The sequence below is a fragment of the Panthera uncia genome (assembly GCF_023721935.1).
Source record: "Panthera uncia isolate 11264 chromosome A1 unlocalized genomic scaffold, Puncia_PCG_1.0 HiC_scaffold_17, whole genome shotgun sequence".
NCBI classification, from domain to species: Eukaryota; Metazoa; Chordata; class Mammalia; order Carnivora; family Felidae; genus Panthera; species Panthera uncia.
The window spans coordinates 27,757,048-27,773,253 of record NW_026057577.1 but is presented as its reverse complement, the minus strand read 5'-3'; the positions used below and the strand labels follow the sequence as shown (position 1 = coordinate 27,773,253).

Here is a 16,206-nt window from a genome sequence, read left to right as displayed (position 1 = left end):
TCATGCTTTGTCTCTCAAAAATGAATAAATGTTAAAAAAATTTTTAATAAAAATGAGAATAGAATTGAGAACTGGGCCAAAAAGTGGATAATATGATAGTTATTTAATTCAGTAAATATTCAGAGAACAAGGACAGAGAACAATGACAAAAAGTACCATTTTATCAATGAAATTAATAGTGAAGTTGGAAAAGGAAAACTTCATAAAATTTTTTTATATTGGGAAAAGAGTGGGGCTAAGATCTTATTTTTAAGTTATCTCTATACCCAATGTGGGGCTCAGACATACAGTGTACGCTCTACTGACTGAACCAGCCAGGTGCCCCCATTTTTAAATTTTTTGATATTGCTCTCATTTATTCAACAAATATTTATTGAGTACCTACTTTATGTCACACATTATTCTAAGTACCAGGACTAAAAGCAGTGGCACAAAATAGTTGCCATCTCAACTTTCCTACAGCTCACATTCATTTTATCTTACATTTTGCATTAATCAAAAGCATATGTGAAAAGGTAACATGTATCTACCCTATGATCTGACAGTTCCATTGCTAAGTGTGTATCAAGGAGAAATGAAAACATATTTTTACCAAAATCTTTGTACAACAGTGTTTATGCCAGCATTATTTGTAATATCCCCCAACTGCCCCCAACAGCTCAAATAGCCATAAAAATTTAAAAAAAGAAAAAAAAAAAGGATAAACAGTGAAATTCTATTCAATAAGAAAGAGGAATAAACTGTTACATATGGTGCATATTCTGCATGGAAGAAACTGGTCACAAAAAGTTACATACATTATGGTATCATTTATATGAAATTGTAGAATATGCACAACAAACCTGTGGTGCTGGAATTATTGCTTCTGGGAGTGGACATTGACTGGGAAGGGGAAGACTTCCTGAGATATTAAGAGTTTTCTGTGTCTTAATTAAACTGGGACTTTTTATAAAGTAGGGAGTCTTTTAAGGATTGTAACCATAAAGGTGGTTTCCCAGCTACATCCAAGCATTATATTTTCCTTGTGGAAAGAAACACACTTTGAACACAAACTGTATTGATTATTCATTCACTTAGGAGTCTACATAAATAATTTTTTAACAAGAAAGTACCCTGGGGCCTCAGCAGGTGTAATGAAGAGTTAAAATTACACTGAGCCTTTTCATTATGATCATAGGGACTTCTGCTTTTGGCTCTGATGGAGTAAGAGTGTCTGGCATTACCCTCCACTGTAAGCAGCTAGAAAACTGGACAAAAATATATACAAGTGTTTTCAGAACTGGACAATATCTAGCAGAGGACTATGGTTCCTTAGAGATGGAAAACCTTTCTGTATCCAAGCTTTATCACAGAGATCCTTTTCAGACCATGGTGCAGGGAGAGGAAACCCAAACAAAACACAGTAGTCTTGCTGAGTTGAGGAGACAGAGACCAGAATATGGGGATGCTGAGGTGATGAGAATTTGCTTGGCATAGTACCAGAGGAAGGAGCTCTGCAGAGAAAGAAGTCCAGCAATGTTTGTGGCTAAATACCAATTTGTGTGCACAGGGTAAAACTCCCCATGGCCAGTCACAGAAAAATTTCTGGAGAAAGAATAACTGTAGCAGGGCTGTTAACCAAATAATTCTCAGAGCTCATATGGGGCCAGGAATCACTCATGTTCCCACCAGCCAGAAGGCAGAAACCTGGTTGAATACACAGGGCATTCCAAAAGAGACTTCAGAAGAATCATACCTTAGTAAGGGGGCTGAAGTAGCTGTAAAGTAAAGACTACTTTAACCCAACAAAACTTAAAAAGTGATCTGCAAGCAGTTTTCCTGCCAGAATAAAGTTCACATTGCTTCAAAAGAATACAACAATGTCTAGCATCCAATAAAAAATTGCTAGACATGCAAAGAAGCAGGAAAGTGAGATCCACAACTAAGAGAAAAATTAATCAGTAGAGACAGACCCAGAAGTGACTAAGATGATGGAATTAACAGATAAGGATGTTGAAACAGCTGCGAAGAATGTGCTTAAGGATTTAAGGAAAATGTGAACAGAATGAGGAAAGAAATGGAAGATATAAGACAGAACCAAGTAGAACTTCTAGAAATGAAAACTTAATACCTGAAATGAAATTTTTACTAGACAAGGCTAATAGTAAATTAGTGCCAGTACTGCAGAAGGAAAGACTTGTGAACTTAAGTCAACACCAAACAAACTATGTAAAATGAAGCACAGAGAGAAAAATGAAAAGAAAATGAACACTCAGTGACTTGTGGGACAATACCAAGCAGTCTAGCAAACTTACACTTGAAGTCCCAGAAGAAGGGAGAGAACAGAAAACAGTTTGAAGAAATAATGGTGAGAATGTTTATTAAAGTTGTGTTTATCATTAAAGACTGTCACTTGCATAATATGAGAGCTACAAGGGAAAATTATTTCCCTGGTAGCATCTAAAATGAATTACAGGAAAAATTATTAGGTTGAAACAGTTACTTGAATTCACAGCAAATAATTATCTGAATAGTTAATATTTTCAGCAGGAAAAATAGAGAAGGAAAAACAAAAGTGTTGGATTTGTGGTGGGTAGTGAATACTAGATTATTACCATTACTTGTATTAAACTGTCAATATAAACTGGAGTATATCTAATTACAACAAATTCTTTTTTTTTTTTATGTTTTTTTTGAGAGAGATAAAGAGAATACAAGTTGGGGAGGAACAGAGAAAGGCAGGGAGAGAGAAATCCCAAGCAGGCTCAGCACAGAGCCTAATGTGGGGCTTGAGCCCACAAACCGTGAGACCATGACCTGAGCCGAAATTGAGACACTTAACTGACTGAGCCACCAAGGCGCCCCAACAAATTATTTTATCAATTCCTAAATGTTTGATTTGAACTTATTTGCAGTTAAAATAAACCAAAGTAGCAGTATATACCATGAATGGAATCTGATTTTCTTGTAAAAATATTTTGTATTATTATTTAGCTTCAGAAGAACTAACTATTGCTGGCATGACCTTTACAACTTTTGATCTGGGTGGACATGTTCAAGGTAAGATTCTATGACTCTTATAAATAACTTTATTTTATTTTAACATAATAAAAATGTAGCCATTATTTTCCTGTGCATGAAATCTCATTCTATTCAAGAAAGGCCAGAGTAGACTTAAAATTTAAAAATTATTATCCCCAGATAAGCTTTAAAGCAAAGTGTGATTTTTATGATACCCCTGGTCAATTTAAATCTGAATTGCTTTTGGTGTAAAGTGTGTAAGCAAAATTGAGGTTCTCTTCTCTGTTCCAATCCATATCTCACTGATGGTCACAATTACATTATGATGATGTTACTGCTATGCATTAAAAACCTTCAATGGCTGACCTACAAATAAAACCAAACTCCTTGACTTGGCATTGAGGATCTCTGCAATCTGATCCCACTTTATTTTTTGTCTTTATTTTCCACTGTTCCCTTTCCTATTCTCTGTACTCTAACCAAACCAAACCCCTTGGTGTTCTCTCACCTTTGTGTTTTTAATGCATGCCACCCCCATCTGCACATGAGTAACCCACCTTCAGGGCCCAGTGTAATTGTGGCTACTGCCCCTGAGAAGCCACTCTCACCTATGAGTGCTCTCAACTGTACTTCTGTGGTGTTTAGTGCATCTGTGTAAACGTCTGCAAGTTTGGAAAAGACTGTGTTGTCTCTTCTACTAAACTTTCTGGAACTAGAATCCGTTTTTTATGTCCCTCAAAAGACATGGCAGTACCCAGCACATAGTAATTCATAAATAATGAATATTACAAAGTTTGTGGGCATTGTAAAAACCTCTTATGACAAACAGTTGAAAAGATTTTAAGAGGCTGTGGCTAGTGAATGCACATTTGGAGACATAATAATTGTTTGAAATATATATGAAGTACTTTCCAGAATATAATGGTTAGAGAGAATTGGAACCTAAGGGAGTTTGTCTGAGACTTAATGTCTGTATTGTTTTTAAGATATGTCATAAAACTGAAGTCAGAAAAAAGTTGCTTACCCATAAGGCAGCCCTAAAACTTTCCTTTAAAAACCGTCATGGAAAATATTACCTGAATGGTTTCGTTGACTTTAGTTAATTTCTGTTACACAGTTAGCTTTTGTTTTAACAAATCTGTACCCAGTACTGACTTCCTTCTGTCACTGACTACAAATTTATCAGTGGCCAAAAAAACTGATAAACTAGAAATGTCAAAAAATGAATACCGCATATAAAAAATAGCAGTCATCCAATGAACTTAATGTGCATCATTGTCCATTGGTAGCAAATATTAATTCCACTTCTAACATGGGAAAACTGGGACAGAGTGAAGTATTTGACTTGCTCACATCAAGGAAAGCCTTCCTTGTTCTTCTGGAAAGATTTAGCAATACCAGGTTAAAGATAAACTTGAGTGAAGTAGTAGCATCTAAGGGATAATTACACTTGAAATCTTGTTGGACTCTTCCATCAAACCATCTGCTAGGTTTGACCAGCAAATAAAATCTAACTCCTGATTGTTTTTGTTAGCTCGAAGAGTGTGGAAAAACTACCTTCCTGCTATCAATGGCATTGTATTTCTGGTGGATTGTGCAGACCATGAAAGGCTGTTAGAATCAAAAGAAGAACTTGATGTAAGTTAACTAAAACTAAACATAGTTGAATCGTTCTGGTAAGCTTGAGGAAATAGGTTGGAGATCTAAGTATCAGAGTGCAGCTTTTGTGCAGCCTCTGATATAACTCCTGGCGGTTTGTGGAGCTCAGTGATTATTCTGCTAGGAATGCAGAGACAGTAGCTTAGAATAATTGTAGCTATGGAGGAAGTGCTAACACAGACTTTCTTCCTGAAGACCTAAGCTCACTCTGTGCAGCGTGCCTTGTATTTTATTTCATGTCTGCAACATACCTGGAGTGGTTTGGTCTTGAGTCCCTGATCATCCTAGGATGCCATTTTCTTCGGGAGTTGTCTGGAACCTGGAAATGGTATAACATACTATCTTTGTCACCACTTCCAGGAGTGAGCAGGTCACGTGTAGCCACTTCTCCCCTCTCCCAGGTCAGCTGCTTCGTAAAGGGATTCAGAACAGCAGGGAAGGCCAGGGTTAGATCTGGGACCACAGAGAAAGAAATTGCATGATTTGACCTGACCATGTGTCTTCCTATAGCAGGCAAGTAAATAATTGTTCATGTGGAAAAGTCCAGGTAGGTTCTGTGGTCATGGAACAGGGTCAGGGAATTCCTGACTACTTACTTTGTGCCAGGCACATGTATATTAACTCATTTAATTCTCAAATCAACTCCATAAGGTAGGTGCTACTATTCTAAATTCTCTTTGAACTTCAATGAGGCTTATTTATCCAAGATCTCACAATTCATAAGCAGCAGAACTAGAATTGAAACCAGTTCTGCCCACCTTCAAGGTGTTCATTTTAGTACCTTAGTGATTCAGAGTGAGTAGAGTTGAGCATTTATAGAAGGAACTTTAGGGAAACAGAAGAATTGAGCTAATGGTTTCATTGAGCTCACTTTATTTTTGTTATTTTTTATTTTTTAAGATTTTATTTTTTTTAAGTAATTTCCACACCCAAGGTGTGGCTCGAACTCAAAATCCCGAGATCAAGAGTCACATGCTCTACTGACTGAGCCAGCCAGTCGCCTCTGAGCTTACTCAAATGTGGGAAAAGTTTGCCAAAGATAGTTTGCAAAACTGACATGATATGATAGAGTATGAGTCTTTGATACTCATTTGGGGTCTTGTCGTAACGAGCCTTTTAGATGGTTTCATATCAACATCTTGTCTTTCATTTTTTGTTTTATTTCAGTCACTAATGACAGATGAAACCATTGCTAATGTGCCTATATTGATTCTTGGGAATAAGATTGACAGACCTGAAGCCATCAGTGAAGAGAGGTTGCGAGAGATGTTTGGTTTATATGGTCAGACAACAGGAAAGGTAAATAATTTTTTTGGACAAGTGTGACTATTTCATTTGACAGTATAAGTGTCTTTTAATTTAATGTTTTATTTATGTTTATCTTCTGAAATACTGTATTCCAATACTAGTGCTAATAGTAATCATGGTTATTATTAGCCCAACTGGTGGTCTGCCTTTTTATTGTTGTTGTTGTCGGGTATAATTGACCTGTAACATTAGTTTCAAGTGTACAACCAAATGTCTTTTAAATTTTTTTTTTTTTTCCCTTAAAAACTGTCCTTTCTACATTTCGGTCTTTTTTAATGTCCGCATGGGTTATATTTCTACCACTGAATGAAACCTTTTCTTGGTGATAACAAACATATCAAAGCTCATGCTTATGGGAAACTAAATTAAAGCTTCCAGAGTTTTATTCATCATAGATTTTCAGAATTAGCCACTAAAGAATGTACTTGAACGTTTAAGTATTCTAGTCGTGTATTTAGGCCCTGAGTTCATCAGAGATCAACATAAAATGTAAAGTTGAACACAGGAGTGTTTGGGGGATTTTGTAAACATAATACTTTATAATAAGCTTCAAGACACATTATTTTTGCATGCATTTCTACTAGTATTTATTTGGGGGAGGGACCTTAGTATTGGAAAATCTCAGAGTTCACAAAATTTCCTTGGTTATATTTATTCTTTCAGAGTAGAGACATACTACAGTCTTTGGAAGGAGACTCCTATGTTAGGGTAGACTTTGGTCTGTTTTCTGTGTCTTCTTTTCAGTAAGTCAACTCCCCATTTTTAGGAGATGGCCTTGTTTAGTCATAAACGTACTCAGAAAATGTTTGTCTTTAATATTAGCGAAGCCAGGTTGGGTCATTTTTTTTTTTTTTCAAGTCAAAGATTATTTTCATTCTTGTGTGCCTCACAAGCTCACCTCTTCCCCACTGAGAAGAGAGAGGTTTCCTGTGTGTCTAGGGGACTTGTATGCCCAACACCCATGGCTTAGCACAGTCACCCTTTGTTCTAAGATGTATAAGCTGCAATTCTGCTGTAAAGTGGAGCTTTTATTTCCTAAAGGAGTCATCCATCATAATGTCTGTCTTCCCTTCTAGGGCAGCGTATCACTGAAAGAACTGAATGCCCGACCCTTAGAAGTTTTCATGTGCAGCGTGCTGAAAAGGCAAGGTTACGGGGAAGGTTTCCGCTGGATGGCACAGTACATTGATTAACAACAACCTGCATCAGTTCCAGGTCTCACCATTCAGGCCTACTCAGAGATTTGATCACTCAACATGCATAACTTGAATTCAATAGACTTTTGTTGGTTAGAAAACAGATGTTTTTTAGATTAATATTATATCAACTTAATTTGAGTGCAAATTTAAAACTAATTCAATGTAAGTTTGAATATCACAATGTTAGGTTTCTAATTCCATAAAAATAATTAGTTTTTACAGTTTATAATCTGACATTACCCCCAGCGCCATTTGTAAAGAACAACTTTCCAGCAGTACATTTGAAGCACTTTTTAACAACGTGAAATTACAAATGTAAACCATATTTAAAAGCTCATCATGTTAAATTTTTATGTACTATTTTGGAAATAGTTTTAAAATTTTAGATTATATGCCCACCTATCTTAAGTGTACAGTTAATAATTAGCTTATTGATGATTGCATGATGCCTTACAGTTTTCAATATTTTTTCTTATGCAAACGTCATGCAATAAAACAAACCCTAATGTTTGGCATCTTTGTTGGGCAGATGTTTCATTTTAATGTGTCGTATCTAGCTAGTATGCTCTAAAATTTTGAGTAACATCATACGTATGAGGAGGTTGTGGGGAAAGGAGAAGGCTTCAGAATTTTTAGAATAATGTTTAAGTCCCTAGAGGCTTTTGCGTTTACCAGGAGACAAGTTGTGTTCAGTTGCAGCTTATACCACATTTATCTCTGAATCGTGTATTTTTAACAGTAATGCTACCGTTAGTAGTGCTGATGGGGTCCATGTCCTTGTTGCTGTGGGATCGGCCTTCTGAAGAAAAGCACATCTTTTGGTACAACACAAGGTTAATCTGGGATAGGTTCTAAAGCTCCATTCTAGTCTAATTCTGAAGCGTTCCAAACTTATTGGTGCCCAATTTGTTAATTTGTGCCTTTTGACCAAAAGTAGTGACAGGCACCAGGCTCCCCACGTTTAGAGGTACTCCCCACTCCCTTTTACATAATGGTACTCCCAGGGTGGGGGACAAGCAGGATCTTGTGCCTAGTTTCATTGTGGAGGCCTGTATGTGTGAGGAAAAAGAAAGCCTCTTCCGCTCCAGTTGTCAGATATGGGTGAGGATTCTGGTCCTATCTATAGCTCTTCTGCATTGTTTGGCACATTTTATTTCTTGGTAGAAATAAATGAATACTTGTATTTCATTTTCTTTTTTCTTAATTGTTCTCAGCTCTTACTTTATAGTACAAAGGCTTTTTTTTTTTTAAACTAATTTTATTATTTTTTAATTTACATCCAAATTAGTTAGCATATAGTGCAACATTCATTTCAGGAGTAGATCCTTAATGCCCCTTACCCATTTATCCCATCCCCCCTCCCACAAAGGCTTTTTTGAAAAATTTTTTTAATGTTTTATTTATTTTTGACAGAGAGAGACCGAGCATGAGCGGGGGAGGGTCAGAGAGAGAGGGAGACACAGACTCTGAAGCAGGCTCCAGGCTCTGAGCCGTCAGCACAGAGCCCAACACGGGGCTCGAACTCACAGACCGCGAGATCCTGACCTGAGCTGAAGTCAGACACTCAACCGACTGAGCCACCCAGGCGCCCGAAGGTTTTTGTTTTAGATGTAATGCCTGTGGTGTGATAGTGTCTGCAAGCCTGATAGACTTACTAACAAAATTTTAGTTTTTTAAATCACTTCAATTTTCTAAGAAACTGAGGGGTTTTTTTTTTCCCATGTCAGAGATTCTCATAATTACTCAAATAAGCTGAAAGTGCCAAATATGTATTTTTAAAGACTCTCAAACTTAAGATAGTTCTTTCTTGGTTATAAACTAAGATTTTATAGTGTATGTAACCAATTCCTTTGAGAATAGATTGCTCCACTTCCATCAAGAATAATTTTAATATCAGAATTAGTGTTTTCTGTAGCTGTTTTCCAAACCATGTATTAGAGTCCTTTCTGTCATCAATGAGGTAAGATACGAGGTAGATAGATAAGGATTGATGAATATGACTGGAAGGAATTACCAGTAGCCAAACCAATAAGGTCATTTCACATTTGGTTTTAGTAATTTGGCTCTTCTATTTCACTTTAAGCTTCCTTCCAAATGAAAAATATGAGCTTCCTCCCTGCTTAGAATCCTCAGTGGCACCGTGGGACAAGTACAAAATGATGTATCAACCTCCTGGCTTATTTTGCCACCTGTGCTTAAAGTACTTCTAGGGGCGCCTGGCTGGCTCATTCAGTAGAGCATGTGACTCTTGATCTCAGGGTTGTGGGTTCAAGCCCCGTGTTGGGTATAGAGCTTACTTAAATAAAGTACTCATTTCAAGTGTCCTGACTAAACAGAACTAGGCCTTATTAAAGGTACCTGCCTCTCATTTTTGGTATCTGTCTTGAGCACCAACAAGGACACACCTTTTCTTCAACTATCTCCTTATGTTGTGATATTGAAAAGTCAGTTACCTGTATCATAAACTGGTATAAAGGAAAAAGCTTACTAGTTTGTCTAAAGAGGAAAAATGCTTTCTGGTACCAAATATCTTGCTCCAGAGTTCCCATTCTAGTTCTAACATTGGGATCAAAGAAACAAAGTCACTTTGTGGACCACAGCTAAACTGTGGATATTTTTCCAGTGATGTAAGATTCTTACAGTCTGAACATCCAGAAATGACGTTGCACTTAACAGCACCTGGCTTTCCCGCAGCTCGAGAGAGATGGGCCTGCAGAGTCCCCAAGCCATTGGGCTTACCATCTTGCTCTTCCAGCTTCTCAGAGTCCATACACTGAGTCACTGCTCCCCTTGAAGAGCAGCAAATTAAGAGAATGGCAAAAAACAGTAGAAGCACACGGGGAAAACATACTGTGTATGTGTCTGTGCAAGTAGGTCCACCTGCAGAGTATTCTGGGGATAAATGGTAGCATTGGGTACATAGGTTAATTTTGTACCTTACACTGTAAGGTGTGAAATGTAGTTGTTAACACTGCTGTATACAAGATTGGATTCCATATATATCAGGCACTGCTCAAAAGATGTCTTAAAATCTTAAGTCTAAAACTCTAAAAGACTAAGTCTCAGCCCACTTTTTCATTTTTAATGAAATTCTTAACCCCATGCCTGTTTCAGGGACTGCTGTTAATTATGCTTTCGGATAATTTTTTAAATTGATTCCAGTTTGTCTTTATCTCAGTTAATTTTTAGAATGGAGATCACAGCATTTTTAAAAATTGGGGCAAGACATTTTGTAAAGTATATGAAAAAATACTCTTCACCATTGGCTTGGTTGACCCAGTATGTTTGAGTGCCAAAGATGTATGAATTCAGATATTGCCTACATAGATGTCAATTTTAGTTTTGTGTGCCTATGTATATGTACAAATTTAATGTTGTTTACAATGGTGTTTGTTAGTTTCCAGCGGGCTCACACTTTATAGTGTTTTCCAGAACACCATCTACTTGTAAGTCATTAAAATAGGGTAATAGCTGTGATAATAGTGTTTATTGCCTTCCGCAAAATGATTTTATCAGCCACATTCAAAACCCATCATTTTCACAAGTTCCATCATTAAAAGAAGTAGAATTCTAGTTGGCATGATTTGAGAGTTTCAGGAGAAAGGTTTATGTGTTCTGAAACTGTATTGGTTGTGACTCACTGTGGCATTTCAGTCGTTAGTCACATGATGAAAATATGCAAGGCTTCATTGCCAAATATATTTTGACCAGAGTACAGTGAGAATAGCTAATGTAAAGTGAACTCTTTCAAGGTGTCTTGTACTCATTTTATTTAGAATATACTGTTTGGATCATTTACACCTAGGTAAAAGTTGATGAAGCTTCAAAAAATCTCCAAGAAAGCATGAAAAAATAGAGATCAGTAAATATAAATTCCTGAATGCAAAATCAATAAGGAATTAAATGTTTTCTATAAACTAATTTTTTGGCTGTAAATGTAAGTGTTTGAAGAACGGTCTATCTTCATTTAAGGTCTGAATTCTCAAAACTACATGGTGATGCTTCCATCCCTGTTCTTTTGAAATGCAAATTAGTGCTTTTTAACAAAAAAAGAAAGAGCTAACAGGTCTTAGAATATGGGACTGTGCCTCTGTGTAAAGTGATTGGGATTTTGTTAAAACCATGTTTCCACTCCTGAATCCTGGAACCATCCTCCCTCACACACCCCCACACCATACCTCGATAAAAAAGTATGAAGGGAATCTACAGAATCTATCGAAGATGCAGTTCTGAACGAACTAATTTGTTCTCATAATTTAGAACATTAAATAACTAGTGCATTTTAATACCACTGATATACTGTTCAGGGCTTTGACCACATTTTTAAATAGAATCAAAAGTAATTCGAGTAGGCAAATTTATCCAAAGTAAACTTTGTTTCAGGAGTGTCCCCAACCAAATGGATTTTAGTGCAGAATTTTGAGTGATTTCACACAGAATTATTTTAGAAAAGCTGCACGAGTGGATGAATTCTTCAGCATACATCTTAATGGGGAAGGGAGGATTCAATTTAATTTCAGTTTTAAATATTTTGGGGTACAGGGGGGTGATAATCCTACAGCTTTTGACATATAAGTTGCCTTTTGAATTGTGATCGTTATCAAGTGTGAAGATTCACATCAGAACGGCCAACTTCACATGGGTTTCTCTATTCCCTGGTGCTGCTCCTAAGCTGAACTTGCAGTCAGTTGCCATGCTGAGGCGAGAGCACTCAGGGTTAATGCAGTCATGTTCCTTAAAAGTGATCAAAGTGTTTTCCATGGTGAGGCCTTCAGTATTTGACTGAATGCAGAGTTTGTTGAAGTGGTAAGTCAGTGATAAGTTTTTCATCACTAACCTTGTTTGCACTTTTGTACACCACTGCTTGCACTAGCATCTCAGTGTGAATTTTAACAATGGTTTTATAGTGTATACAGATTGTTAAGTATAATTTATATAAAGATGTTTCTGTTTACCTTTATGTATTTTACAAAGAACAGCTACAGTAGATAGTTAAATGTTCTTGAATTGTGTTTGTATGTTATTTTGATTATGTTCTATTATCATTCACCCCCTATGAATTTGAGTGTTGGGAATAGAAAAATAAAATGCCAGCCTGGTCTTTGAAAAACTCGAGTGTCAAGTTCCATTTTTATCATCCAGCTGTAATTTTCATTTTGCTCATTAGAAATTTCTTGGACTTGAAATTATGAAGATAATAGAACATTCCCTTTATACAAAGATTCTCAAGAATCTGCTTAAGTACCAAGGCCTAATTTGCCTGAAAACAACTTCTGGGCAAACTGGAGTAGGACTGTTACAATGTTGACCCCACTGAAGTGTGAAAAATAGGGCAATCAGTTGGTTTTATCAACATCAAGGTGCCCTAGTTTATTTATTTTTTTAAGTAAACTCTGCCCCCAATGTGAGGCTCAAACCCATGACCCCAAGATCAAGAGTTCCATGCTCGGGGTGCCTGGGTGGCTCAGTCGGTTAAGCCTCTGACTCTTTGGTTCAGGTCACGATCCCATAGTGTGAACTAGCCCTGCGTTGGGCTCTGTGCTGACAGTGGGAAGCCTGCTTGGGATTCTCTCCACCTTCCTCTCTGTCCCTCCCCAGCTCGCATGCATGCATGCATGCATTCTCAAGCCCTCTCAAATAAACTTAAAAAAAAAAAAAAAAAAAAGGTAAGACATTGCTTAAAAACCTGGTAACTAAAAATAAGTCCTAAAGCTGTAAAACAAAGGTCCCAAGAAAAGGCCCTGTTTCTGTGGCATCCCTTATACCAGGTTCAACTGGAATTCAGTTCATTAACCATGGTCAGGGCCTATATTTACAAAGCCTCTTACCTCAATTTAACATTAGACATCAGAGATGCCTAGGTGGCTCAGTGGGTTCAGTGCCTGACTTTTGATTTCTGCTCAGGTCATGATCTCATGGTTTGTGAGATGGATCCCCGTGTGGAGCCTGCTTGAGAGTCTCTCTGCCCCTTCCCTATGTATGCACACATGTGCACACTCTCGCTCTCTAAATAAACTTAAAAAAAAAAAATTAGGGGTGCCTGGGTGGCTCAGTCAGTTAAGCGTCCGACTTCGGCTCAGGTCATGATCTCACGGTCCGTGAGTTGCAGCCCCGTGTTGGGCCTGGAGCCTGCTTCAGATTCTGTGTCTCCCTCTCTCTGACCCTCCCCAATTCATGCTCTGTCTCTGTCTCAAAAATAAATAAACATTAAAAAAAAGAAATTAAAAAAAATTAGACATGAAGGGGGCACCTGGCTGGTTCAAAGAGCATGTGATTCTTGATCTCGAGGTTGTAAGTTCAAGCCCCATGTTGTGTACAGAGATTACTTAAACTTTAAAAAAATAAAGAGGGGCACCTAGGTGGCTCAGTCGGTTAGGCAACAGGCTCTTGGTTTCGGCTCAGGTCATGATCTCAAGGTTCATGGATTTGAGCCCCATGCCAGGCTGAGCATGGAGCATGCATGGGATTCTCTCTTCCTCTCTTTCAAAATAAGTAAATTAAAAAGAAAGAAAGAAAAAATTAGACCTCAGGGATCAATAATTTTCTGGCTGTTACTTGATAAACAAAGTAACCCTTGCTTTAGAATGTGGATTTTGATGTGGGGCATCATAACAAATAACTTAAAATGTTTATTAAAGTCACTGATTTCAATGATGGCAATATGCCACTAAAAACAAGCTCTTTACGTTGCAAAAAAGGAAGTGAAGGGCTTTCCTTCTTGACTGTATTGCAAGGGCTTGGGTTAATGGGTGAAACATTCCTCTAGTCAAAAACATTTCATGGCTGTAAAAGTAAAAAAGAGGAAGAAATCATTAGAGGTGAAGTACAGGAGGACAGGGAGAGAGCAAAAAAGGAACTAAAGGTGAACTCAGTAGTGGAATTATAGTCCCATTTCATCTGGGATTAGCAAAATTTCAGAAACTCCAGAGATTACAAACATTACTAAGTGACAGAACCATTTTTAGGGTTCTCCTAGCCTTTGGGTTGGGGTTGAAGTCTGTCTAGACCTATATCTTGATCGGGAAGCCATCCCAGATTGACTGCAGTTTGGAGAAAAGCAAGGTGACTTTTGTCTATTCTAGGCACTTCACTTAAAAAAAAAAAAAAAAAATTGGGGGCACCTGGGTGGCTTAGTCGGTTTAGCCTCCTACTTCGGCTCAGGTCATGATCTCAATTTGTGGGTTCAAACCCCACATCGGGCTCGCTGCTGGCAGCAAACAGCCTGCTTCTGATCCTCTGTCCCCTCTTCCTGCCCCTCCCCCACTTGCACTCTCAAAAATAAACATTTAATGAACAAAATGGAAGTACAGTTGACACAGGATGTGATATTAGTTTCAGGTGTACAAGATACTGATTTGACAATTCTATACATTACTTCATGCTCCCCACAGTTTAGTCACCATCTGTCACCATACATTATTATGATATTATTTACTATATTCTCCATGCTGTACTTTTCATCTCTGTGATTTAATTATTATATAATTGGAAGTTTGTACCTCTTAATCCACTTTATGCCCCACACCTGGCCTCCCTCCGGCCTACATTCCTTTCACTTGGAGTGACACACTTGCCTTATCCCAATTCTTCACCTTCAAGACCCAAATAAAATTCTGTCACCTCTGAGACACGTCTGTGACACCTCTGTAAAAATAAATTCCTGGACTCGGAAGACATTGCCTCTAGCCACCCTGTTTTGTTATAAAGATTCTCTAGACTAAGTAAATTAGTGTAATTTACAAGAAGACCGAAAACATTTAACTTCAGCTGATGAAGCACATTTTGTTAAGACAGTTTGCACAGGAAGGGGTTTAGACATCACAGGGTAACAGGACTAGTGCCTTACTTGTGAATAACTGCATGATGAACCATGGTTAGCTTTGGGAGTGGGTCCTATGCTTCGGATTGATTGATCGAGAATAGTTGATGCACAATGTTAGGTTAGTTTCAGGTGTACAACACACTGATTCAACAACTCTATACCCACAATAGTAGCTACCATCTGATATGCTTCAGTTGTGTTGCAACAGAAAGAGGAAAGTCAAACACTTGTCCTCTCTCAATATGGGAGGAATAGAGAAAGGCCTAAATTTTATTCCTGGGATCTGAATTTTAACACCATTAATTCTCTTTTTAGCATTAACAAATGACTTAACTTTTTTAATTCCAGGTGGAGATTACAATTCCCACCTCCAGAGGTTGTTAGAAGGATAAATTAAGAAAATGTACTGCAAAAATGGAGCACCTGAGGGGTTAAGCATTTGCCTTTGGCTCAGGTATCTCATGGCTCATGAGTTCTCATGGTTTGTGAGTTTGAAGGCCACCTTAGGCTCTGTGCTGACAGCTCAGAGCCTGGAGCCTACTTCAGATTCTGTGTCTCCCTCTCTCTGCCACTCCTCTACTTGGGCACTGTCTCTCAAAAGTAAATATACATTTCAAAAAATTAAGAAAATGTACTGCAAAAATGTACTAAACACTCAACAAATGGTAGCCATATATTTAATAATGTACGTTTACATACAAAATATAGCCCCTGGCTTATGCCCAAAAAGGCAAAAGTGTTCGGGGCAGGCTAGGTCTTTTTATTTTTTGATTGAGAGAGAGAGAGAGAGAGAGAGAGAGAGAGAGAGAGAAAGGGGAGGCACAGAATCTAAAGCAGGCTCTAAGCTCTGAGAGAACCGACCCGGCTTTGAACTTACTGGGAAATCATGACCTGAGGTGCGGGGCTTGAACTCACTAACTGTGAAATTATGACCTGAGCCGAAGTTGGAGCTTAACCGACTGAGCCACCCAGGCGCCTCAAGTCCTAACATGGGGTTGCTGACTTACCAGAATGAGCTGAACCTCTTGAAATTTGATGCAGAACCTCGTGCTGAATTGTGTGGGCATATTCTTCTGCGAAAACGATAGTTTGCATCAGGGTCTCAAATAAGTTCGTGAACCAAAATAGGCGAGGAACCACTAGGGCAGTTAAGGCTTTGATTTAGGGACAAGGAATTGGGGGATGTCCTAAGAAAAGGCGTCAGGCTACCTGAGGGGA

The 16,206-nt window shown here is 38.0% G+C and overlaps 1 protein-coding gene across 2 annotated transcripts in view; it reads left to right on the top strand.

Annotated features, from left to right (window-relative positions):
- The window catches only part of SAR1B (secretion associated Ras related GTPase 1B), a 36,826-nt gene extending 24,550 nt beyond the window's left edge, over positions 1-12,276 (top strand). For both annotated transcript variants that reach the window (XM_049649213.1, XM_049649214.1), the window contains 4 exons: positions 2,974-3,039; positions 4,535-4,638; positions 5,827-5,958; positions 7,044-12,276. In XM_049649213.1, coding sequence (XP_049505170.1) covers positions 2,974-3,039; positions 4,535-4,638; positions 5,827-5,958; positions 7,044-7,160 — 419 coding nt within the window. In that variant the 3' untranslated portion in view covers positions 7,161-12,276. The remainder of the gene's footprint in view (positions 1-2,973; positions 3,040-4,534; positions 4,639-5,826; positions 5,959-7,043) is intronic.
- The last annotated feature ends 3,930 nt before the right edge of the window (positions 12,277-16,206 follow it).